At 36.5% G+C, this 24,261-nt stretch overlaps 6 protein-coding genes and 2 long non-coding RNA genes across 12 annotated transcripts; 7 read left to right on the forward strand and 1 right to left on the reverse strand.

Moving 5' to 3' along the window:
* The first annotated feature begins 2,823 nt into the window (after positions 1–2,823).
* On the forward strand, positions 2,824–3,874 carry LOC116162690. Its single transcript, XM_031476371.1, has 2 exons — positions 2,824–3,119; positions 3,165–3,874. The coding sequence occupies exons 1-2, from the start codon at positions 3,041–3,043 to the stop codon at positions 3,872–3,874; spliced, it is 789 nt and encodes a 262-aa protein (XP_031332231.1). The 5' UTR covers positions 2,824–3,040.
* A 145-nt stretch (positions 3,875–4,019) lies between these two features.
* Positions 4,020–5,308, forward strand: LOC116159747. Of its 3 annotated transcripts, XR_004143043.1 has the most exons (4): positions 4,020–4,084; positions 4,326–4,387; positions 4,433–4,547; positions 5,048–5,308. It is a non-coding gene; the product is annotated as an uncharacterized LOC116159747 (long non-coding RNA). The 3 variants fall into 3 exon arrangements; XR_004143042.1 differs by having other exon boundaries at positions 4,035–4,387; positions 5,042–5,308; XR_004143041.1 differs by having other exon boundaries at positions 4,035–4,387.
* A 31-nt stretch (positions 5,309–5,339) lies between these two features.
* On the forward strand, positions 5,340–6,883 carry LOC116159744 (putative nuclease HARBI1). Its single transcript, XM_031472821.1, has 4 exons — positions 5,340–5,637; positions 5,703–5,842; positions 5,899–6,076; positions 6,130–6,883. The coding sequence occupies exons 1-4, from the start codon at positions 5,443–5,445 to the stop codon at positions 6,766–6,768; spliced, it is 1,152 nt and encodes a 383-aa protein (XP_031328681.1). The 5' UTR covers positions 5,340–5,442; the 3' UTR covers positions 6,769–6,883.
* On the reverse strand, positions 6,829–7,863 carry LOC116159746. Its single transcript, XM_031472822.1, has 2 exons — positions 7,616–7,863; positions 6,829–7,562 (listed from the first exon to the last, which is right to left on the reverse strand). The coding sequence occupies exons 1-2, from the start codon at positions 7,698–7,700 to the stop codon at positions 6,850–6,852; spliced, it is 798 nt and encodes a 265-aa protein (XP_031328682.1). The 5' UTR covers positions 7,701–7,863; the 3' UTR covers positions 6,829–6,849.
* Positions 7,864–9,064: 1,201 nt separating this feature from the next.
* On the forward strand, positions 9,065–11,778 carry LOC116162701. Its single transcript, XM_031476377.1, has 3 exons — positions 9,065–9,075; positions 9,270–9,420; positions 11,005–11,778. Exons 1-3 carry the CDS (start codon positions 9,065–9,067, stop codon positions 11,776–11,778), a joined length of 936 nt encoding a protein of 311 aa, XP_031332237.1.
* LOC116160376 lies at positions 9,318–10,752 on the forward strand. Of its 2 annotated transcripts, XM_031473566.1 has the most exons (3): positions 9,318–9,398; positions 9,446–10,231; positions 10,277–10,752. In XM_031473566.1, exons 2-3 carry the CDS (start codon positions 9,454–9,456, stop codon positions 10,735–10,737), a joined length of 1,239 nt encoding a protein of 412 aa, XP_031329426.1. In that variant the 5' UTR covers positions 9,318–9,398; positions 9,446–9,453; the 3' UTR covers positions 10,738–10,752. The 2 variants fall into 2 exon arrangements, with proteins under 2 accessions (XP_031329426.1, XP_031329425.1); XM_031473565.1 differs by having other exon boundaries at positions 9,446–10,752.
* A 7,638-nt stretch (positions 11,779–19,416) lies between the features above and the next one.
* Positions 19,417–20,817, forward strand: LOC116159633. Of its 2 annotated transcripts, XR_004143021.1 has the most exons (4): positions 19,417–19,656; positions 19,898–19,959; positions 20,005–20,119; positions 20,620–20,817. It is a non-coding gene; the product is annotated as an uncharacterized LOC116159633 (long non-coding RNA). The 2 variants fall into 2 exon arrangements; XR_004143020.1 differs by having other exon boundaries at positions 19,417–19,959.
* A 507-nt stretch (positions 20,818–21,324) lies between these two features.
* Positions 21,325–23,017, forward strand: LOC116159632. Its single transcript, XM_031472658.1, has 3 exons — positions 21,325–21,487; positions 21,542–21,790; positions 22,395–23,017. The coding sequence occupies exons 2-3, from the start codon at positions 21,580–21,582 to the stop codon at positions 22,874–22,876; spliced, it is 693 nt and encodes a 230-aa protein (XP_031328518.1). The 5' UTR covers positions 21,325–21,487; positions 21,542–21,579; the 3' UTR covers positions 22,877–23,017.
* The last annotated feature ends 1,244 nt before the right edge of the window (positions 23,018–24,261 follow it).

Below are 24,261 nucleotides of genomic sequence, written 5' to 3' on the forward strand. Positions count from 1 at the left end.
CCCAAGACCCTTTTATTGTAAACTCATATTTTGAATTGTTAAGTTCAACAATAAATAAACTTGGCATTGCGAATCATCCTGAACGCATTTATAATATTGACGAGACAGGGTTTTGCATGGATCCCTCCAAAACCAAAGTTGTAGGGGCCAAGGGCGTTCTAAGCACTAGAACTATCAGTAGCCCAGGGAGAGAGAATACCACGGTCATAATGGCAGTAAACGCTGATGGGGACAAACTGCCCCCCTTAATTATTTTTAAGGGGAAGAACATATGGGATGAGTGGATGGCAAGCCCTGAAGATGCTTTTCCAGGCACCACATATGCTGCTACTGTTAATGGATGGGTAGAAGCACAAGTGTTCCGCAATTACTTTGAGCGAAATTTCGTACACAACATACCTCCAGAACGTCCCGTCTTGGTCATTTACGATGGTCATAGCACACATCTCACTTCTGATCTTGTAATGTATGCAGCGTCGGTTGATATTACCATTTTAAAATTACCCGCTCATACAAGTCATTTTTTGCAACCATTGATATATCAGTGTTTAAGCCACTAAAAACTACATGGGATCAAGAATTGGTTAAGTGGCAGAGAAAGAATCCAGGAAGGAAAATTCCCAAAAAAGTTTTTTCGAAGTTGATTGGAAAAGTGTGGACAAATATTGGGCCTACTGTTATTAAAAATGGTTTTTTGAAAGCTGGAATTCACCCCTTTAATGACAAAGTGATTGCCGAGACCCACTTTCGCCCAGATGCATTGCGGCGATGGCATAACCTTCAGAATGGGCAACAAGCTACAACTTCTTCTACATCAGACGATGGCAGCAATACACCCTCTATGTAAGTGCAAATTTATTGTTTTAACTGCTCACTTACTTATTGGTGATTTCAGAGACGATGCTTTCTCATTTGAAGCATTGCTATTGAATACAGTGAAGAGCAATGAAACCATATCTCCACTAAAAAAAAAACTAGAGTGGCGCCAGGAGCTGAAGTCATTACTGCAAAAGTTGCATTGGCAGGTGTGGCTAAAAAGAAAAAAAATCAATATGAGAAAGAGGTACAAAGTGACAGCGACGACGGGTATTTCTCTGTACCTGTACAGGATGAATCAGAGTATGACAGCAATGCAGACCTATCACTTTCAGAAAATGAGGAGAGTGAAGATTTTTTTAAAGAGAAAGTCACAGACTTGTCTGTAGGGGACTGGGTGTTAGTCTCATTTGAGGTTCTACAAAAACAGAAAAAGTGTCCCAAACTAGTTTTTTACATAGGAAAAGTTATAGAAATTGCAGAGGAAATCAGAGTAACATTTTTACGTAAAAGACGAACGTATTTTGTATTTCCACAAGTAGCTGATGAGGTGGCTGTAGTAGAAGATGCCATCCGCAAAAAAATACCAAATCCGGATGTTAGACGTGGTCTCCACAACTTTAGAATTAAATTCCCTGAAGACATAGATATTCAGTGAATATTCATTGTAACTTTAATGTTTTTGCATTGTGTGGTACATTTGCAACAGTGACAGTATAGTTGTTTATAGCTCTATACAATTTAATAAATGATACAGTTGTAGTGTTTCATTGAGAACATTTCTTAGTACTTCTATGCACTTGCCCCAATCTATATAATAAACAAGTACATGGAAAATAGGCCTGGGGTGTGCTCTTGCCCCGATGATATGGGGCAAGTGCACACCCAGCCCATTAAATAAAAAAAAATTAATTGCTCTTGAAGTAAAAAACCTAAACCTTGAACCAATTGCAAAAACGATCCTATGCGTGTACTCATAATAACCACAAAGTTTGAAGACGGTGCATTGCATAACTCAGCCCTACAAGCCTTGTGAACTTGAACTTGCCAAATGAGGGGGTGCACTTGCCCCAACTCACCTTACTACCTTTGTCTTTCTTTTATATGCAAAAATATATTTTTTATGTTTCTTGTAAAGTTGACCAAAATGGAGTTACGTGGTATCATTTAATTTATAACTAATCAGAAGCGCAGGTTAAATGGCAGGATATGTGACTGTTTTCAATAGTTTAAATTACAAGACGTAGATGTCTCTACCATCGAGAAAGATGAATAATAATGTCAGTTTTTTACCTTTGTTAATTATTATACATGGTTTGTAATGCTGCCATCTAATGTCAATGTAACGCTCCACTTTCGATCGCCCACGGACTTTCAAACGATCGAACTGCTCCTAGCGGCGGCCAGTTGGCACATGGTCACAAACTGTTATATGGGATCCGCGCTTCTGATAGTTATAAATTCAATGGTGGTATGCTTATGAAGCCCCATCTATTATTTTCTATCTATTTGCTACAATGAATAAATCATTGAACTATATACTCTGTAACAGAGTATATAGTTCAATGGAATAAATACAGTTCATTTTTCCTACAATTACATTTCATATACAGCACTCATCATCACTATCATCATCTAAAACTTCATTAATCCAATAATTACGTTTCTTTTCAAGTTGTCCATTTTTTAGAGGTTATGGATTTGAAAACAACAAGAAAACATATAAATCAGCTGCTGCCTTTGCGTTCGACAAATATATGGTAAACGGTATGCACTGGTGCAATCAGGTTACCGCATTGCACCAGAAATGATCTACCGGTACAATTATCGTAAATGCCTAATAATAGACTTCTCTACCGTGGTATAAGGAAATTGCACCAATAGCTGACCTTGTACCAATTGATGACACCATCAACTTTAATTAAATTTAATAAGAAAACAATAATTTCAAATGCAGATTTCTGTAATTCCAACGCTTCTTGAGTACCCTTTCAAGACACATTAGCCGCTTTCCTTTCAACTGATCAGAGCTGATCGAGTAACTCTGAAGAGCTCCGGTGTGTTCCATTACCACAGATCATTTTGATCTGGTTCATGTTTCCCTCTTCCCCTCATGCACGACCTTTTTCGCGGGAGCATTAGAGTAGATCAGTAAACATAACCTTAGTTCTTTATTTACATCTTTGCTTAAAATATTTTGCTTGGGTAGTATCACGAAACAATAATGGAATTAATCCTAGAGGAAGACGACGTACAATATAAATTATGTGTATCAGAAACTGATTACAATCGTGCAATGACAGGTTTATATAACGTAATCAAATTTTGCTAATTACTATATTTTATAGATCATGCATTTGCACAAAGTCTATTATTTCACGCAAAAGTTACCGGTAGTTCTATTAGTACAGTTGCCTCAAATCAAAGTCGTGTAGAGAACTTGGAACCGGCATCGGACAATTTGGAACAGTACTTGGAAAACTACCGTCACAGCTGGTCGCATGACGAGACGTTGTGTCTTATTAAGTCAATGGAAGTGCACATTGAGGATGAAAACCATCCTAAAAAAAGGAAATTCATTTTCGAAAATGTTGCAAATGATCTGATAAGCAATGGCTTTCAGGTGAACGCTACCGTGTGCCACAATAAGTGGAAAAACTTAATGCGATCTTATAAAACTGCAAAAGATAACATGCTAAAAACCGGAAGAGGACCAACTAGATTTTTATTTTTTTCTGAAATGGATGGGGTTCTAGGTGAAAAACCATCGAGCAGTGCGACACATACATTAGAATCTAATAACTTACAAAATTTACCCGACACATTGCCACCTCCCGAGATGTCTGCAATGTCCTCTCCGTCATCATCACGGTCATCAACACCCACACTGACACGAAGTAAAGAAAAAAAAGGAAGCATTCTACAAATAAAAAAAGAGGAATTTAGGAGAAAACATGAAAGTCATAAGGAAAAAATGAGACTTCTTGAGATAAGGAACAAGGTTGAGGAACAGAAAGTGAATCTCTTACAAGAAATTTTAAATAAGTTAAACTCATAAATAGTTGTAATTATGTTGTTTCAATATGAATAGTAATTTCGTTTTTTAAATTATGTAATATTACATTGGGAATATGTTATATATGTTACTATAAATATTTGTTTATTTCATGAAATAAAAAATAAAAGATATAATCTGATTACGAAAACATTTCTTCAAATATTTGTTCTCTCCGATGCCTGGTTACGTTTTTTACATCTGACTGCAATGGTATTTCACTATTAACATCACTACTTATGTCATAAGGTTCTATTACTGTATTATCATGTTTGCTTTCACAAATATTGTGAAGCACACAACAAGCCATCATAATTTTCACACAGATATTGATATTTAAGTTCTCTAAATGTTGTAGCCTGCGGAACCTCCCCTTCAAAAGTCCAAACACATGTTCAACAATAATGCGTGTCGATGAATGTTTAAAATTAAACACTTTTTGATTGTTACTTAGGGCACCGTTGTCCTTAAATGGAGGTACTAACCAACTCAGAGATGGATATGCTGAATCACCCAGTAAGTATTTATTGCCAAAGAAATTAACATTATTTTCGGCTTTAGAATACAGTGAGGACCTCCTTAACAACCGAGCATCATGCAGAGATCCCGGCTCTCCACAATACACGTCAATAAATTGCCTGAAGCTATTGACAGTTCCTTGTATTAGCAAACTAAAGTATCCTTTTTTATTGATGTATGAGTCTTGATCATTTTTTGGCCTCCGAATTCTCACATGACATCCATCAATTGCTCCAATTACATTTTGACTGCCAAATTTGGTGGCGAAAGCTTTAGATATAACTTCTGTTTCCTCCTGCGTTGGCCACTTAATGTACTCAGTACGTAGAGACAGTATACAATTTAATACCCTTTCAATTACACGGTGAGCAGAGCTCAGTGACACATCAAAACGATCAGAAACCTGCCTAAATGATTCCGTGTTTCCAAGGTACCATAATGTCATAAGCATGGCCTTTTCACTTGATATTTTCATTTTTCCGTGTTCATGAACAGGGATGAAACCACTGTTTTCCAGTCTACTAGCTAACTGGTACACTATTAATTTGTGCATTCGAAAATGCGATTTAAATGTTGTTTCACTATAATTTACAACTACTCTTTCAATATATCCTTCAATTCGTACAATTCTAGCATATTCCTCAACCTCAGAATCAGTACTACTTTCACTACTGCTCCCACTAGTTTCTGGACCTTCCAATAGATTAATAATGACTGGTAATAAATCCATAATTAACTACAAAACCAATTTTTAGGTTAGGTGTTTTTTGGTAAACAAAATGAGTGTTCCATTCAACTTCAGAATAGAGTAGTTGGGAGTGGTTCACTTAAAATCTTATAGCGTTTTCGGCTGGACGCTCTGGTGCGCACTTTTTACGCCCTCAGAGCGATTTTTATGTTCGGCTGGTGTTTTGAGTGCGCTCTTTACGAGAGTGATGCTTTCGGCTGACATTTAAGAATTAAGAGCGGTGAATTTCGCTCTTGGGGCAATTTTTCTTGCTCTGAGGTTGATAGTTAGGGCAGGCAGAGCAACTTTCTAGTTCAAAATAAAAATGGCTGATCAATTACAACAACAGTTTCAAAAGTTTAACATTTTTATGGAATTTGCCATTGAATTGTTAGAATCATCTAGCAGCGATGAAAGTGACCAGGAAATAGGGATATTAGTGGATCAGATGCATAAGCACCCAATTCCAAAAATTATCAATTATGTCGAAAATGTTGTTTCCATACTTAATGATTCACAGGTAGGTAAGTCGCACATTGATTAGTACAGTACTTTGTCCAGTATTAACAATGTTTTATTTAACAGTTCAAAAGTCACTTTCGTGTAAAACGAACAACATGCTACAGACTTGTTGAGCAGTTTGCCAGGAGTGAATTTTATCCCAGTGAACATAAAGGTGGTAGTAGTTTAATCTCGGCTGAATGCCATATTTTGAGCTTTTTGTGGTGAGTAATGAATTATACAGAATTTGTACGCAATAGAAATACAAATGTATTTTCAGGTACGCTGGAAATCATTGCACAATAAGAGAAAGTGGCGATAGATTTAATATGTCGTTATCGACCTTTAGTTCAGTTCAACGACGAGTGATGTCATTTTTATTGGATCTACTACCAACAGTCATTCGTTTTCCAAAAACAGATCTGGAGAAAGAAAGAGTAGCTGCAGAATTTGAGCAGGTAATAACTAATGCTTTTTATTAGTACCTTTGTACTTTGTTTTTCATTTGTAGATATCTGGATTTCCCAATATTTTAGGCTGCGTGGATGGTTCCTATATAAATATTAGGACGCCTGCACATAAGATAAAGTCGACATATACAAATCGTCACGACATTCCTAGCATCACACTGCAGGGAATCTGTGATGCTAAAAAAAAATTTTTAGATGTATTTACAGGACCTGCCGGAAAGCTGCATGACAGCAGAGTTTTCAAATTATCTTTCATTAGTAGCGAAATTCAAACACTATCTAACAATGGCCATTACCATTTAATTGGAGATAGTGCGTACCCAATTAGGCAGTGGTTACTTACACCGTACAGAGATTACGGAAATTTAACTCGGCAGCAAATAAAGTATAATAAAAAATTAAGTTCATCAAGAGTTAAAATTGAGAATGCGTTTGGGCTTTTAAAAGGGCGCTTTAGACAACTTGGCAGGTTAGATTTTCATAAGGTAGTAAAAATGGCACAATTTATCCTATGTTGTTGTGTACTGCATAATATTTGCATCGATTATGATGATATTTGTGAAGATATCGTCAACGCAAATGAGGAAGATAATGCTATTGGTCCAGATCGTGAACACGAAATGCGTAGATTAGGTGAACTGAAAAGACAGTATATTTGTGACCTATTAAACCACGAATAAAGTGTACCAGTTTATTTGGAAAAGGTATATAAAATGCATAAAGAAAAATCAGTAGTTTTTTTAAATTCCTATGGTTACATACTAATCAGTTTTGTTGAAAAATTTTTCGGCTAAATTGCGTAACAAGTCTAATTTTTCCTTGTGACGCCGGTTACGTCCCTCTTCTTTTTCTTTTGCAATCTCCATAAGGACTTCACTCACGGGTCTCTTTCGGCTTGGAAATGTTGGTGTTGCACTTCTTGATGATGATGGTGATTCTTCTGTTTTGTTGGCACAGTTATTTTTATCAACAATAATACACTTTCCCACACCCATCCTTACAGGTGGTTCAACAGAATCATCAATGGCAGCAATCCTTGAAAGCTCTTCTTCATATGGATTATGTTTTGGTGATTCGCCAGACGTTCGATTAGTCTTTATTATATTTTTTTTTCTTTTCAGAACGGTTTTATACCGATTTTCGCACTGCCCTGCCGTTTTTTGTATATTCAAAATATTCTTTATATCTTCAGAAATAGCTGACCACAACTGCTTTTTTTTCTTAAACTTTCTTAATGGGCCAACTAGTGGCAAGTACGTTTCGTACTTGTCAAGTAATAATTTTGTAGCTTGTTCGTCCCACATCTCTGGTTCAGGAGCACGATCTTCTTGTGGCTCCGGAGGTTGAATCCCTATTTCCAGAAAGGTTTTATTGTCAAGTGAAAAAGCCAGTGTTCGTATTTCATTAATTTCTTGCAGAGCATTATTTTCTTGCAAAACTTTGATGTAATCAGGGAGTAAGTCAGTGGGATTAGCTATTAAAAAGAAATAATCATTGCTAGCTGAGCTAATTCTGTTTACAACTTACCGGTTAAACTGTTAAATGTTACTTGGTCCAGTGATAAAGTAAATTCAACTTCGTTAATTTTTAAAAATATACAATATTTTTCCATCTTTTCCGGCGGTTAACGTGACTATATGTGAGGTTAAGTAGTATAAATTTCGCGCTCTCAAAGTTAAAGGCGTGTTCGGCTGCGATTGATTTCTCTCAGAATCGAGAGCACTCTGTGACGTCAATACGGTGCGAATTGCCCACTCGCAGTTTATTCAGCCGAAAACGCTATTAGATCATTTGAAAGGAAAGCGGCTATTGTCTAAAATCGTTTGGCAACACTGCACTGTCATGGCAGATTATGTTAGTGTTTGCCGCTATTTTTGAGTTCCATAAATTTTATCAAGGGAATAGTGATTTTGCTTAGAAGGTAAGTGCACAAGAGTGTTTATATCGTTTTTAATTCATTATAAATCCTACTTCTTGCGTTTATTTTATTTTGAGACTATGAAATTAGATAATTTTTAATGGCAATACGATTCTAACCTATAAATTGGAAAATATTTGGGGGGTCAGCTTTAGGAACAAAATAAATTGCATTGATCTAGTAGATAACACTTGGGTCATCTATAGGAGCAAACGAATAAATATATCGCTTGTCTTATCACAATTTAACTATTGCGATGTGGTCTATGGTCCTTGTCTCGATAGTCTGGATGTTCGTAGAATACAAAAAATGCAAAATTCTTGCTTGCGATTAATATTCGGCATAAAAAAACATGAGCATGTGTCTCACAAACTAACGGAAGTGAAGTGGTTGAATATGGAGCGCAGAAGACATGCTCATGCAGCTACACTATTCCATAAAATTATAATAACCAGAACACCTAACTATCTTTATAATAAAATACAGTTTAGTACGAATAACAGATTTTATAAATTAATAATTCCACCATTTCATAAAACGGAATTCTATAAAAGATCTTACAGCTACAATATAAGTAACATTTACAACAACTTATCCAACAATCTTAAAATACTAAGCTTTCGAAATTTCAAACATCAAGTGTACTCACAATAATACTATATTCTTAGTTGTTAAACAACACACGAAACATGTTTTTTTTTTATTATTATTTTCTTTTGTCGGTTTTGTTCAATCGTCATTCCCATATGTATGTTAATCATACGTTTCACATCATCATTATATAGTTAGTTTCATTCCACTTTGTTGTTTAGTTAATTAAATTGGAGGGGTTAAGTGGAAGAGCAGATGTGTGGTCATGGACCCCATCTGAACTGCGCCCCATTGGATTGTGTCAAAATTATATCTTTTCTTTTCCTTCTATTATGTTTTATATATTTTATCCACTATCCAATAAAAGACAATTTATTATTATTATTATTATTATATATACATGTCTTATTTTAATGTGTTTAACCTAATATTTGTATCTCTGTTTAAAAAATAGCTATAAATAGATAATGTCCTATAGGTGACCCCTGTGTCACCTTTACATACAATACAGATGCAATGCCTGACCCCTCAATATAATTTTTAATTCCATGGAAAAAAACATCTTAAGTACTTGTACTTAGTTTGATTATATTCGCGTCCAGTCCGAATATATTATCTTGATTTTACACACGTAGTCCGGTCCTGGCTACTCAACGTGTACCTTGTTTAAAGTAAGCTGAAAAAGAAATCGCCTCAATCGGCGACTCCCGCTGTCCCCTCCGCTAACGGTACAATATTGTTCATTCGTTCTTGGTGCACTCAACCGTGTAGACGTCGAGCTCCGAGTTTTTCGCCGCTTAGGTACAGAAACACAAAAATAAACGTGAGTATATTAACTAAAAATGTAGGTACTAAGATGGGCAAATCGAAAAGAAAGAGAAGTAGATCTCGTGATAGATCTTTAAGCAAGGAGAATAGGGAGTTGCGACGGAAATTGAGAAATCTTGAAAGAGACAGAGACCGTTCTCCGTGGGAGACGCGCTCAGGTAGTGAAACACCCGCATACCACGTCTCTAGGAGTCGAGAACGTGAAGGCCGACTTTCGCGTAAAGCGGATTCACGATTGTTACGCGTGCCCGATCTTATTTATAGTGAAGGTCGCCCTTCAAGTAAGGCGACTTCACTGTTATCATTTGAAAATAGAACCAGAAGTCGCAGTCGCAGCCCCAGCTTGCCTGTTTCTTTACACAGTCGTTACAGACGCACAAGTACAGACAGCCGTCATCGAAATGATGAGGAGTCGGGCCGTTATCTGCTTGATACGGCGTCAATGACCAGGGCAGGACCGGTTCAGGAAGAGGGGCTTGAAAATATTAAGGCGGATGACTCGCCAATTTTAATTCTCCATGAGGACGAGGAAATTTCCGAAGAGATAAGGCATATTTTGGGACCCGATCCCAATAAACAGAAAAAATGCAAGTTTAATCTCCATGTTGCCGTAGAGCCGATATGGTCACATACCTTAGCTTACGGTCTCCCTAAGGAGGAAAACGATCAACTCTTCGGAAAATATGAGTTACCGGAGAATTGTAAACTGTTATCTCCACCTAAAATTAACCCTGAAATCGGTGCTAGCATGAACACTCTTCATTCAGCCAGGGATGAGACGCATTTAAATTACCAAATACAGCTCGGTAAAGTTTTAGCTTCCCTGGGACACTCAATAAACGTTATTTTAGAAGAGGACACGAGCATCCCGAAACAGGTAAGGGAAAAAATTTTGGCAAGCACTGCAGACTCTGGACGCATGTTATGCAAAATAATAAATGAAATGTCGAATAAACGTCGTCAGTTTATCCTTCCCCTGATAAACAAACAACTTAAAAACTTGCTGGAAAATGTTCCACCCGGAGAGTTTTTGTTCGGCTCAGAGTTGAGCGAAAAAATCCAAACGTTAAAAACCCTGGAAAAAGTGGGAAGAGATATACGACCAATCCAACAGACGAACCATTCTCGCTCCCAACCCAGCTACTCAGGCGAGTTACTGAGAAGGAGGGGAGGGGGGACAGGTAAACCTCATACCATAACAAGTGGCCATCAGTTAAACAGAGGACGCCCGGCTCATCAAAGGAGGGAGATGAAGTCACTAAGGGGGCGACCCTCACACTCACAAAGACCCACAGTTCACCGACGACGCTAGCGCTAAATACGTTTCTTGGCACAAGGACCCTGGGTCCTTTACAGTCGATGCTTTCACTCTAACTTGGACCCACTTTAACTTCTACGCATTCCCACCTTTTAATTTAATATCTAGAGTTTTGCAAAAAATTATTCAAGAAAAATCTGAAGGAATCCTGGTCGTTCCTCACTGGGTCTCTCAACCTTGGTACCCAGTATTCACCAAATTAATAATCGATAAGGCATTATTTTTAGAACCTTCACCTGACCTACTATTATCTCCTTCCAGGGGAGTCCACCCACTAGCCAACCAGCTTATCCTGGTGGCCGCCAAACTCTCTGGGAATCGTTTTCAAGGAGGGGTGTTCCGGAAACAACAATAGAGACCATCATTTCTTCAGTTACCCAATCCACAATCACTCAATATAGCTCTACCTACCGTTTATGGTGGAACTTTTGTACCCAAGAAAAAATTCCAATATTTGAAGCAAGAAATATAGATGTCCTTAGATTCTTACAAAAGGTCACAGACGAACATAAATACCAGTACGGCGCTGTGAACTCACACAGATCTGCTCTGAGTCTCATTTTGCCAAATGATTTAGGAACGGATCCACTAGTTAAGAGGTTTATGAAGGGAATATCTCGACTGAGACCAGCGCAACCAAGGTATACCTATACATGGGATCCGCAAAGGCTATTTTCATATCTGGAAACCCTACCGGATAATTTAAATCTACTACAGCTTTCACAGAAAGTGGTTTCTCTTTTAGCCTTAATCACGGGAGGTAGGCTTCAAACCATATCGCTTATTAGACTATCCAATATAAGGGAAGAAATGGATACAATTCAAATCAATATAACAGATCCAATCAAAACGTCAGGCGTGAACAACGAACAACCCACTTTGCATATACCGTCATTTAAGGAAAAACCATGCCTTTGTGTAGCGACAACGCTAAAAGCTTATATAGCGGCTACAAAAGACATTCGAAAGAAGGCCAGGATTTCATCTTTCTTACGGCTAAAAAACCGCACGCGACTGCTAAAAAGCAAACTTTAAGTAGGTGGGTAAAACAAATGTTGTCATCAGCGGGAATAGATACATCGGTATTTAAACCTCACTCAACGCGACACTCGTCAACGTCGGCCGCTTTGAGACGGGGAGTTTCGCTGGAAACAATTTGTAGGACAGCCGGATGGTCTGAGCATACAGCCACCTTTGCAAAATTTTATAATCGTCGCCTCACCGACAGAACTGATTTTGCGAAAGCGCTTTTAACCATGTCTCTAAACAAAGACTGATAGTTCTATTTATTTGGTTACTTACTGTTGCTTCATTTGTAGAATAGTATAAATTGAATACTTTTATTTTACGTTTTCTTAAGGTTTTCAGTATTGACATAAATGTCAAAACTTACGTTGATTACTTATTAAACTCTGCATTATCAACCTATCGTTAATTTTGCCCATTACCTGCAACCTTGAAAAACTTTGAACATCTACGTGTGTAAAATCAAGATAATATATTCGGACTGGACGCGAATATAATTAAACGATCAAACGAACTTACCTTAAGTGAAGTTCGATCGTGATTATATGAAGCGTCCAGTCCGAATATATTATCTTCCCACCCTCCCCAGGGAATTCCCTAGGGTTGCAGGTCTTTACTTTGAAGAATGAACAATATTGTACCGTTAGCGGAGGGGACAGCGGGAGTCGCCGATTGAGGCGATTTCTTTTTCAGCTTACTTTAAACAAGGTGCACGTTGAGTAGCCAGGACCGGACTACGTGTGTAAAATCAAGATAATATATTCGGACTGGACGCTTCATATAATCACGATCGAACTTCACTTAAGGTAAGTTCGTTTGATCGTTTAATTAGATATAGTCAATTTTAATTTTTCACAGATGGCCACCAAAAAAATTTTGGGGTATCCCGAAAGCTCTATGACAAATGCTCTTAGTGCAGTTAGAAGTGGTATGCCTGTTAAGACAGCATCAAAGACATTCAAGGTTCCCAAAACGACATTACTTTATAAATTTAAGGGTATTAATCCGGAATCTAGAAAAATGGGGCCTGCTACAATTTTTTTAAAAACTGAAGAGGATCTTCTTGTTACGTGGATAACATCTATGGCAAAAAGTGGGTTCCCGATTTCCAAAGACATTTTTTTATCCAGTGCTTCGAAACTACCCAAAGAGCTTAAAAAATACTTCAAAAATAACATGCCCGGTCGAAAGTGGTACGAAGGATTTTTACGTCGACATCCCGAAATAAGCCTCAGAACGCCTCAAAATTTAACCACGAGTAGAGCTTCTGTAAAAAAATACAAATTAGAAGATGGTTTATTTGAAGTCTACGAGTTTTTAGAAACTGCTGGCTTAACAACTGTCTTACAAGATCCCACTCGTATCTTTAATGCCGATGAGTCGGCGTTTTTTTAAATCCAAAAGGAAATAAAGTTTTAACATTAAGAGGTGATAAGACAGTTTATGCAACTGTAAATAGCATAATGAAGAGGAGTGTCTTACTGTACTTTTAAATGGAAATGCCGCGGGAACTTTGGCTCCACCAATGATAATTTTTCGATATAAAAGAATTCCTTCCGACCTCTCTGCTAGCGTACCAAGGCATTGGGGAATAGGAGTTTCCAAAAATGGGTGGATGATCTCAGATACTTTTTATAGTTATAAAGGGTTTACCAATAGGGACGATAGGATTTTAAACGTTTAAGGCGGCTATGTTGGATGCCAAACATTTGACATATGCTGTCAGTTGTCATCAGTAAGGCTTGCCATTTCATCATGAACAAGTTTACGTTGCCTCAACGCTTGGAAATTATCCAACAACATGCCACACAGCGAACGCTACAATGGACTTATTGCGTCAACAGTTTGGTGAATCGTTGATTTCTCAAAATGGCCCCCACAATTGGCCGCCAAGATCATGCGATTTAACACCATTGGACTTCTTTTTGTGGGGCTATGTGAAGTCAAAGGTTTATGCGAATAAACCCAAGACTCTTGACGAGCTCGAGGCCAACATTCGAGCGACCATAGCTGCCATTCCACCCGATATGATCCACCGAGTCATCGAAAATTGGTCCGATCGGATGAGCCAGTGCAAAAAGAGCCGCGGTGACCATTTGAACGATATTTTGTTTAAATCATAAATGGCATGAAATACAGCATCTAATAAAACCAATCAAACCTAAATTTGACCAAATTGACTGTGTTTTATTTCAATTAAAAATCCTATCGCTCTTATTGGTAAACCCGTTATAGCAAACGTCTTTTATCCTTGGGCTAGAGAAAATATTTCATTTCCCATAATATTTTTCGTAGACGGACATTCCTCACACTTATCGTACCACCTTAGCAAATTCTGTTGAGAAAATCAAATAATTTTGGTCGCTTTGTATCCAAATGCTACACATTTGTTACAACCAATGGATGTAGCAGTGTTTCGTACTTTGAAGTCTGGATGGAAAGAGCAAGTCAGCGCATGGAGGCTTCAAAATCAACTTGAACCATTAAGACGACGAGATTTTGCTCCCCTATTAGATGCTGCTATTAAAGATCGGGTAACTCCAAAGATCCTTCAAAATGGATTTAAGAAATGTGGACTCTTTCCATGGGATGCCGAAGTAATGAGCAATTTTTTTCCAGAAAATGATGATCGATCTAATTCACCGAAACAATCTGAAGACATCGTGCAGACGGATAATATAGACAGACTTGCATTTATGGAATCTTTTATAGACCAAGAAACACTTAATAGTTTTCAAGAGCACCTACCTGGAAGAACAGTGGAGTGGTCGAATAGAAGATAAATCGTTGTTTGAAATTTGGAAGAAAATGAAACAAGGTTGCGGATTAGTTAAAAAAACTATTGAAAACATGATAGAAGAGGCAGAAATTGTTTTTGAAGACGACATTAATTTTGAACTAATAAATGAAAATAATATTAGAAATCCTGTTTGCAATAATGAAACAATTGATAGTACCATCTTAACTGCTGAAAACCCAAATATCACTACCATAACACACCCATTCCCGTCTAAAATAACTTCACCTTCACTTTGCCCTGATGCTGATAATGACAACGTTCAGCTGCACGATTCTTTTAAAAATACCTCCCAACAACCCGAACTGAATGTAAATCAACCACCACTGGATTCCAAAAATAAAATTAATATTTTAGATGTACAAATTATAACGCCTATAAAACCCAACCTGACATTGTTAGAATATCGATCGCCAATGAAGTGTTCCGAGAAATTAGACAACACCAAAACTGGACCAATAGTTCCCAGTCCTTTTAAGCGAGCGCTTTTCTGGCCCGAGTCAACACCCGCGACAGATAAGAAAACTAAAGAAAAAATACCCAGTGTTGTAACAAGTCAAATGTGGCAGGAATATAGCAAGAAAAAAAGTGAGAAAAAAGCCAAAATGGAAGCTGATAAACTAGAACGAAAAAGAAAACTAGAGGCTAAGAAAAAAGACAATAATGTAGAATTTTGAGTAACGCAATGTTAAAATGTAATGTCTTTATTTAATTTTTAATGCACGACAGCACAACACAATAATCTTCCTCCATCTTCTTTACATCAACTACTTACTGCTTAACTACGCATGTCAACTCGCCATAGGCGTACGTATGTTTCAACACCCCCCTTCAAATGTATGTTCCTAAGTTTACTTAAACAAAAATTTGCTATTTGAACACTAGACAATACAGACACAAAAAAAATTATTGTTCCTTTAGTACAAAACAAAGAATTTCTAATACTAACATGCTTATCATAAGACAAGGCCTTGGTGAAAATATGTGCAATATTTTTATTGGATTGAACATATTGAATATTAATATTTCCGCTATTCACCAGGTCCTTTATGAAATGATACTTGACATCGTAATGCTTAGACCTACGACCATTTTCATTCGATTTTGCGATTGAAATTGCACCTTGATTATCCATGTACAATACAGGGATAGGTTTACAGTTTGTCAATTCTTCACATAATTTAATAAAAGATAGTAATTCAGTTGCTGCAACCGTAGCAGCTATATACTCTGCTTCGGTAGAACTTAATGCAACAGTTTTTTGTTTTCGAGATATCCAAGAAATAGGGTTATTACAAAAATATACAATAACTCCTGACTCAAAAATGAAACCGAAAACTTAATATCAGGTCTTACTACCCAATGCTATATACATTAGACTACCTATTATCTCTCTATACGGAATATGATGTGCAATATTTTCCGTTTCATTACTAGCAATAAAACTTACTTCCATCGGAGTTCTTACACCTTTACAATCTAACATGTTAAATTTTGAAATTACTTTATCGATTAAACGTGTTTGTGATAATTCAATCTTGTTTCCACTCCTTTCAATTTGCATCCCTAAAAATTCATTTACCTGACCAAGACATTTGATATCAAATTCTTGTACCAAAAAGGATTCGATTTGCAGTATGTCGTTGGAAGTACAAGTACCTGTAATTATAATATCGTCAACATAAATTAAGAGAATTAAATGTGGTTTGAAATAAATGCACAAATAACTTGTCGAACGTTTAAAACCTAAATTTATCAAAAAATGGTTCACTCGTTCATTCCAGCACTTAGGAGACTCTTTAAGACCATATAACGGCTTGTTTAATTTTAATACACAATTTTTATGGTAACCTTCCGGACTTTTAATGTACACATCACTTATAAACTTCCATGTAGAAATGCAGTTGGCACGTCCAGTTGCTTGATTTCCCAACAATTTTGAAGTGCGATCGACAATATCATTCTCAAACTAGATAACCTTGCAACGGGCGCCTATAACGATGGAACCTCGGATGGAACATTTTCTTGATAACCTTTCGCCACTAGTCTCGCCTTTCTCAGTCCATTATCCTTCGTTTTAAAAATCCACTTCGTTTCTATCGGCCTTACATTGTTTGGTAGTTCTGCTTCACTCCACGTATCCATTTCTTTATGTGATCTCAGCTCGGTCTCAATTGCTTTTTCCCACGTGATATCTTCGACAGCATCATTGTAACTTGTTGGATCTGATTCACTCAATAAACAAAACGACTAAACGCATTTCTTTTGCTCGTGGCTCCAGTTTACCATCCCTCTGTATTTTGCATGCAAATGCTTTGCATCCGAACACTTTCAATTTACTTAAGTCTGTTTTTCCGTAATATATTTGCGTAGGTACTTGACCACCTAAAGCTCGTGTAGGACATCTATTTAGCATGTAAACGGCACTTCGGACAGCTTCTCCCCAAAGATACTTTGGTAAATTGGTATCTATAAACATCGATCTTACTTTATCTAGAATCGTCCGATTAAACCTCTCTGCAACACCGCATTGTTGTGGCGTATAACTTGCCGCAAATTCGTGAATTATTCCACAGTCTTCCAAAAAACTTTCCAATTTCTTTGACGTTAATTCTCCACCATTATCGGTTCTAAGCTTTGAAACATGAATGTCGTTATTTTGCAAATACTTCACATGATTTATTAACTTGTCAGCAGCTTCCGATTTATTCATTAATAAGTACACGACTGAAAAATGTGAGAAGTCGTCTATTATTGATAAGTAATAACGCTCACCGTTTAATGTGGGTGTCTCGGTGGGTGTATTTACGGGTCCCCAAACGTCACTGTACAACAGTTCGCCAATTCTTTTTGATTTCGGTGATGTAACACTTTGGAAGGGTAGTCGGGTAGCTTTTCCCTTGATGCAGGACTCGCACACTTCTTCACTATATGGCAATTTTAATAATTGTAGCCCTCTGCTGTTTATGTGCCCTAACCTCAAATGCCAAAGATTATTTTTAACAGCTGATATAAAACTACTCTCTGTTCCAGTGGTTTAAAGTGGACCATAAATAAACTGTTCTGTAACTTGCACACAATGTTTTTGTTTTTAACAACGATTTTAGCATACCCACTATCAAATATAACTTTAAATCCCGCCTTATTAATTTTTTGTACTGATAATAAATTATAAGGTAATTGTTCCACTACTAACACTTCAATAGCAATTGATATTTTAGAACCAACGCTTTTTACTTTTAAAGTTCCTTTTTGATTGGCTTGCATCACTGTTCCATTTGCAATCTTGATTTTCACAGGCTCAATCTGTGTTACTGACTGTAAATGTTTTTTCACTAATCCACCGACCAAATGAGTGGTAGCTCCCGAGTCCAAAACGAACCTTATACCATCATCGTCTACTGATTGCATTAACACTTCACTATAGACAACGCAATGAAAGATATTTCCTCTGAATTCTCTTGTCGTGTCTCTTGTGTAGCTAATGTGGCATTAACTACTTGTCCACGTGCGCCTCTTCTAAATCTTGATCTTCCATGGTACGAACCTCTACTATAATTTCCTCTTGATGTCTGAACTCTTTTGGGGCAACTATTTTTAAAATGTTCTTGACCACCACAAGAATAACAAATTTGATTTACGGTGGCAAACGAACACTCTTTTCTTTCACTTCCACCAGAATTTTTTAACTTTAACTCCGCATCCAGCAATTTCGATTTGACAAAGTCTAACTTTAAATATGACGTTGTGGTTTCCAACACGGTAATGACTGTATTATTAAGTTTCTGTCATTGTGAGTAACAGAGGTGGCACACCTTAGCCGCTTTCCTTTCAACTGATCAGAGCTGATCGAGTAACTCTGAAGAGCTCCGGTGTGTTCCATTACCACAGATCATTTTGATCTGGTTCATGTTTCCCTCTTCCCCTCATGCACGACCTTTTTCGCGGGAGCATTAGAGTAGATCAGTAAACATAACCTTAGTTCTTTATTTACATCTTTGCTTAAAATATTTTGCTTGGGTAATATCACGAAACAATAATGGAATTAATCCTAGAGGAAGACGACGTACAATATAAATTATGTGTATCAGAAACTGATTACAATCGTGCAATGACAGGTTTATATAACTATTTCTATGTAATCAAATTTTGCTAATTACTATATTTTATAGATCATGCATTTGCACAAAGTCTATTATTTCACGCAAAAGTTACCGGTAGTTCTATTAGTACAGTTGCCTCAAATCAAAGTCGTGTAGAGAACTTGGAACCGGCATCGGACAATTTGGAACAGTACTTGGAAAACGACCGTCACAGCTGGTCGCATGACGAGACGTTGTGTCTTATTAAGTCAATGGAAGTGCACATTGAGGATGAAAACCATCCTAAAAAAAGGAAATTCATTTTCGAAAATGTTGCAAATGATCTGATAAGCAATGGCTTTCAGGTGAACGCTACCGTGTGCCACAATAAGTGGAAAAACTTAATGCGATCTTATAAAACTGCAAAAGATAACATGCTAAAAACCGGAAGAGGACCAACTAGATTTTTATTTTTTTCTGAAATGGATGGGGTTCTAGGTGAAAAACCATCGAGCAGTGCGACACATACATTAGAATCTAATAACTTACAAAATTTACCCGACACATTGCCACCTCCCGAGATGTCTGCAATGTCCTCTCCGTCATCATCACGGTCATCAACACCCACACTGACACGAAGTAAAGAAAAAAAAGGAAGCATTCTACAAATAAAAAAAGAGGAATTTAGGAGAAAACATGAAAGACATAAGGAAAAAATGAGACTTCTTGAGATAAGGAACAAAGTTGAGGAACAGAAAGTGAATCTCTTACAAGAAATTTTAAATAAGTTAAACTCATAAATAGTTGTAATTATGTTGTTTCAATATGAATAGTAATTTCGTTTTTTAAATTATGTAATATTACATTGGGAATATGTTATATGTTACTATAAATATTTGTTTATTTCATGAAATAAAAAATAAAACATATAATCTGATTACGAAAACATTTCTTCAAATATTTGTTCTCTCCGATGCCTGGTTACGTTTTTTACATCTGACTGCAATGGTATTTCACTATTAACATCACTACTTATGTCATAAGGTTCTATTACTGTATTATCATGTTTGCTTTCACAAATATTGTGAAGCACACAACAAGCCATCATAATTTTCACACAGATATTGATATTTAAGTTCTCTAAATGTTGTAGCCTGCGGAACCTCCCCTTCAAAAGTCCAAACACATGTTCAACAATAATGCGTGTCGATGAATGTTTAAAATTAAACACTTTTTGATTGTTACTTAGGGCACCGTTGTCCTTAAATGGAGGTACTAACCAACTCAGAGATGGATATGCTGAATCACCCAGTAAGTATTTATTGCCAAAGAAATTAACATTATTTTCGGCTTTAGAATACAGTGAGGACCTCCTTAACAACCGAGCATCATGCAGAGATCCCGGCTCTCCACAATACACGTCAATAAATTGCCTGAAGCTATTGACAGTTCCTTGTATTAGCAAACTAAAGTATCCTTTTTTATTGATGTATGAGTCTTGATCATTTTTTGGCCTCCGAATTCTCACATGACATCCATCAATTGCTCCAATTACATTTTGACTGCCAAATTTGGTGGCGAAAGCTTTAGATATAACTTCTGTTTCCTCCTGCGTTGGCCACTTAATGTACTCAGTACGTAGAGACAGTATACAATTTAATACCCTTTCAATTACACGGTGAGCAGAGCTCAGTGACACATCAAAACGATCAGAAACCTGCCTAAATGATTCCGTGTTTCCAAGGTACCATAATGTCATAAGCATGGCCTTTTCACTTGATATTTTCATTTTTCCGTGTTCATGAACAGGGATGAAACCACTGTTTTCCAGTCTACTAGCTAACTGGTACACTATTAATTTGTGCATTCGAAAATGCGATTTAAATGTTGTTTCACTATAATTTACAACTACTCTTTCAATATATCCTTCAATTCGTACAATTCTAGCATATTCCTCAACCTCAGAAGCAGTACTACTTTCACTACTGCTCCCACTAGTTTCTGGACCTTCCAATAGATTAATAATGACTGGTAATAAATCCATAATTAACTACAAAACCAATTTTTAGGTTAGGTGTTTTTTGGTAAACAAAATGAGTGTTCCATTCAACTTCAGAATAGAGTAGTTGGGAGTGGTTCACTTAAAATCTTAGATCATTTGAAAGGAAAGCGGCTAATATCAGCTGTTTTCTGTGGTTGTTGTATGGGAACAGAATAAACTTAACTGATTTTAAAAGAAAATGAACATTTCCGATTGAAAATCTGCCTTAAAGCAGTTAGGTGCCAAAACATCTGGATCGAAGCAGCAGTTGGAAAAGCGGTAAGTGTTGTTATATTCTGAATAAAGATTTTTTTAATTTCCTAACCTATTATTCTACTTTTAGATTAAGTACATGGAAAGAACATGGACTTGAGAAAACCTTATTCGAAGTAGATTTAATGAAATGTGTACCGAGCGAGGAATTCCCAACGAGTGCTTTGTTTAAACCGTTGAACACTTATTCCGGAACTGCATTGATAAGCTACGATGCAATTCATAAATGGTTTTCGGATCGACGAGCGCTTAAAGGAATGCAGAAAGGCCGCATATTAGCGATCAAGTTATTCATTAAATATAGTAAAACATATATTGATGGGAACAAGTATTATTTACAATGTAAGTGCTGTGTGGAACAAAGGAAAACTTTCGAATACAATGTCAAAATAAAAGTTGTACAACATCAGTCGACATTTGAAATTGCTCAGTGTCAGTGTACATGCCCTGCTGGAACGGGATGGTCGGCGGCATGCAAACATATTGGTGCATTCTGCTTTTCGTTGGAATACTTTTCGATTTCAGGTAAATTACGACACATTTGTAATGGATAAGGAAGCATTAAAAAGTTCATTTTAGGAAACACACAAGAATATGTCTCTTGCACTTCACAACCGATGGAATGGAACAAACCAATTGTCGGCAGGGGTATTGATGTAATGTCAATCTTTGAAATAACAGGGCGGCAAAGAAACAGTTATACTATTCGTGAATCTGACCCTTTAGTGAATAATTTAATTAATAACAATATTAGTTGTCCCCTGACAAATAAACGAAAAGCAAATTTGGAAGGTTACACAAATGATCATTTCGGATTAGTACATATGGGTAGGTATTTAATTAATATTTTCAAATATGTTTACAGGAGAATTTATTAAATATAAGCAAACTTTTTGAAGGAATATGTGATGCCCTCATCATAGAATAATTCGAGGGGTTTTCCTCCCTAAAAAATGATGTATACAGATTCAAATGGAGGTTAGCCCCTCGGAATAATATTTGGTTTTGCCTTTTGCATTTGCTAATTTATGGTTAAGTAACGCAGGTGCAAAATCCACCGAAGATGATCAACAGACTTCACCTACTGCATCTGTAAAAGCCTTGCCTGCATCAAATACTGACACATACGACTTTTCTTTTATAAATGCATTAAAACAACGACTGTATTCCAATTTACAATTGCAAGTACCGCTGCCGCTAGTAAACTTGACACAGTCTGAAGCAATATATTATAAAGAAAATGTTGTTGTGTCTGTAGACGGTGCGTTAGATATAGCTATGGCTACTGTCCACCAAAACAATACCTTATGGAGAATGCATCGAAAGCGACGTATAACAGCAAGTAGATGTTACGAATTATTTACTTACTGTAACAATGCAAACCCTAACTGGCCAAGGAAGATAGATAGTTTGATTAATTCTACATTTACAGGAAATGCAGCTACTGATTATGGTAACAGTTGTGAATCCCTTGCTAGACAAGTGTATCAATGCCAATATGGGCAAGTGCATTCCACAGGATTGCTAATTAATCCCTCCATTCCTTGGCTTGGATTTAGTCCTGATGGCCTAAAAATGCACAGCGGAGTTATTTATAAACTAATTGAGATAAAATGCCCTGTTCTGGGGAAGACCTCTGGTGTGGAAGGTTTTATATCAGAGTTACCATATCTCAAATATGACAATCAACAACTTTTCCCATATTGCCTTAATACGAATCATAAGTACTATGGTCAAGTGCAATTAGCAATGTTTTTGTTAAACATTGAATTGTGTGACTTTGTCATCTTTAGTTCTTTTGATAATAGTATATTTGTAATTGAAGTAGAAAGAGATGATGTATTCCTTCAAGCTCTAATCACAAAGTTGCATTACGTTTATTTCAGGTATTACTTAAAAATGTTATCTAGTTAATAGATTTTACCATTAATGATTTTACCGTTGGTATTGTAAATTAAGATTAGATATGTACATTATATATTTTATATTACTTAATGTTAGTGGTGTTACTTTGAATATTACAATATAGTTTAAGATGTGAAATGAGTTACATTATGATGCAAACTATTGCTTACTTCCTGTAATTAAAGTATCATGAACGATAGATGGTTTGAAGTTAATAAACATCATGCAGTTATATACAATTTCATTTGTTATATGCCATAAATGTCTTGGTATACGATCACTTAGGATTTTATTTTTTTTCCCCGCTCCTATTAAATTTTCAATAATTATTCGACGATTAGCAATGGCCCTGGTTTTAAAGATTTCTTCTTCCGTTAACTGCGCTCCTTTCTTGAATGGGGGGATATTTAAATGGACATGCTTTTCTTCCAAAAGATCTGATATGTCAAATCCTCGGTTAGCCAAAACGTAATCTGCTTCCTTCAAAAGATCAAGTATGCCCGATATATGTGATATTTTGCGATCAGTAATAGAACCCCCATACACATCTGACACAAAGGAAATTTCTCCATTTTCCGTTCCACCAATCAGTACCTTGAAAGTATTTGTTCCATAGTAACTAGAGTATGTAGCTTGTTGTATTAGAGGATCACCACTGCGTTCGATTCTAAATTCCGTACAATCCAAGACTATCGTGTACTGGCCGTGCTTACACGTTTTTAAATCCCAGAAGTTGATTTGTCTAAAGTTTGTGTATAGGTGTTTTGTCCACTTTTCTACTATGGATTTTATTATTCGAATATCTGTGTCAAAAAGGGCAGCTAACGTCGTATAATGTAAGTTCAGTCTGTATTTCATTAGCGTGATTAAGAGCTCGTCTTCATTGGTAAATAACGAATGTGTTTTTGTGTATGAATTGCCAAAATATTGACAAAAAAAAATAAACAATTTTCTGGAAAATCCCGTCATGTGTTTCATTTGAGCCTCATCTATGAAACTTGCGGATATTAATTGGGATCGCTTAAGACTAATGATCGTTTGAATTTGCGCATGATGTGTGCCACTTCTTTCCACTTCAACTTGTTCTTCTACATCTTCTGCGATAATGTCAACTATTTCATTGTCACGATTGACATTATGTTTGTCATTGTCGGTTACAATCTTTTGAGTATGCCTTGACAAATATCTTTCACTTCTTGCAGTAGAATCACGTTTCTCTAGATGATGAGAGCTCCTTGGCAAATTTTGTGATGGAATTGCACTTTTCTTAAGTATTTTCCATTGACCTGTGTTCAAAGTTTAAATAAATTGTGATAAGGAATACAAATACCACCTAAACTAGTCACAACGTAGTCATCATTTCGAAAATGTTTCTCACACACCTTTGCATGCTT

The sequence above is a fragment of the Photinus pyralis genome, unplaced genomic scaffold (assembly GCF_008802855.1).
Source record: "Photinus pyralis isolate 1611_PpyrPB1 unplaced genomic scaffold, Ppyr1.3 Ppyr1.4_LG1, whole genome shotgun sequence".
Classification (NCBI taxonomy): domain Eukaryota; kingdom Metazoa; phylum Arthropoda; class Insecta; order Coleoptera; family Lampyridae; genus Photinus; species Photinus pyralis.

What these genes read in the sequence shown, in the direction of transcription:
- LOC116159744 (XM_031472821.1), top strand. Translation starts at nt 5,443, where the DNA reads ATGGCTGATCAATTACAACAACAGTTTCAAAAGTTTAACATTTTTATG. An exon ending in CCATACTTAATGATTCACAG is followed by an intron (nt 5,638 to 5,702) that starts GTAGGTAAGTCG and finishes TTTATTTAACAG; the next exon opens with TTCAAAAGTCACTTTCGTGT. An exon ending in TAGCTGCAGAATTTGAGCAG is followed by an intron (nt 6,077 to 6,129) that starts GTAATAACTAAT and finishes TTTCATTTGTAG; the next exon opens with ATATCTGGATTTCCCAATAT.
- LOC116160376 (XM_031473565.1), top strand. Translation starts at nt 9,454, where the DNA reads ATGGGCAAATCGAAAAGAAAGAGAAGTAGATCTCGTGATAGATCTTTA.
- LOC116162701 (XM_031476377.1), top strand. An exon ending in ACAGAAACACAAAAATAAAC is followed by an intron (nt 9,421 to 11,004) that starts GTGAGTATATTA and finishes ATCTCCTTCCAG; the next exon opens with GGGAGTCCACCCACTAGCCA.
- LOC116159746 (XM_031472822.1), bottom strand. Translation starts at nt 7,700, where the DNA reads ATGGAAAAATATTGTATATTTTTAAAAATTAACGAAGTTGAATTTACT. An exon ending in AACATTTAACAGTTTAACCG is followed by an intron (nt 7,563 to 7,615) that starts GTAAGTTGTAAA and finishes TCTTTTTAATAG; the next exon opens with CTAATCCCACTGACTTACTC.
- LOC116159632 (XM_031472658.1), top strand. Translation starts at nt 21,580, where the DNA reads ATGGAATGGAACAAACCAATTGTCGGCAGGGGTATTGATGTAATGTCA. An exon ending in TTTCGGATTAGTACATATGG is followed by an intron (nt 21,791 to 22,394) that starts GTAGGTATTTAA and finishes CTACATTTACAG; the next exon opens with GAAATGCAGCTACTGATTAT.
- LOC116162690 (XM_031476371.1), top strand. Translation starts at nt 3,041, where the DNA reads ATGGAATTAATCCTAGAGGAAGACGACGTACAATATAAATTATGTGTA. An exon ending in TTACAATCGTGCAATGACAG is followed by an intron (nt 3,120 to 3,164) that starts GTTTATATAACG and finishes TATATTTTATAG; the next exon opens with ATCATGCATTTGCACAAAGT.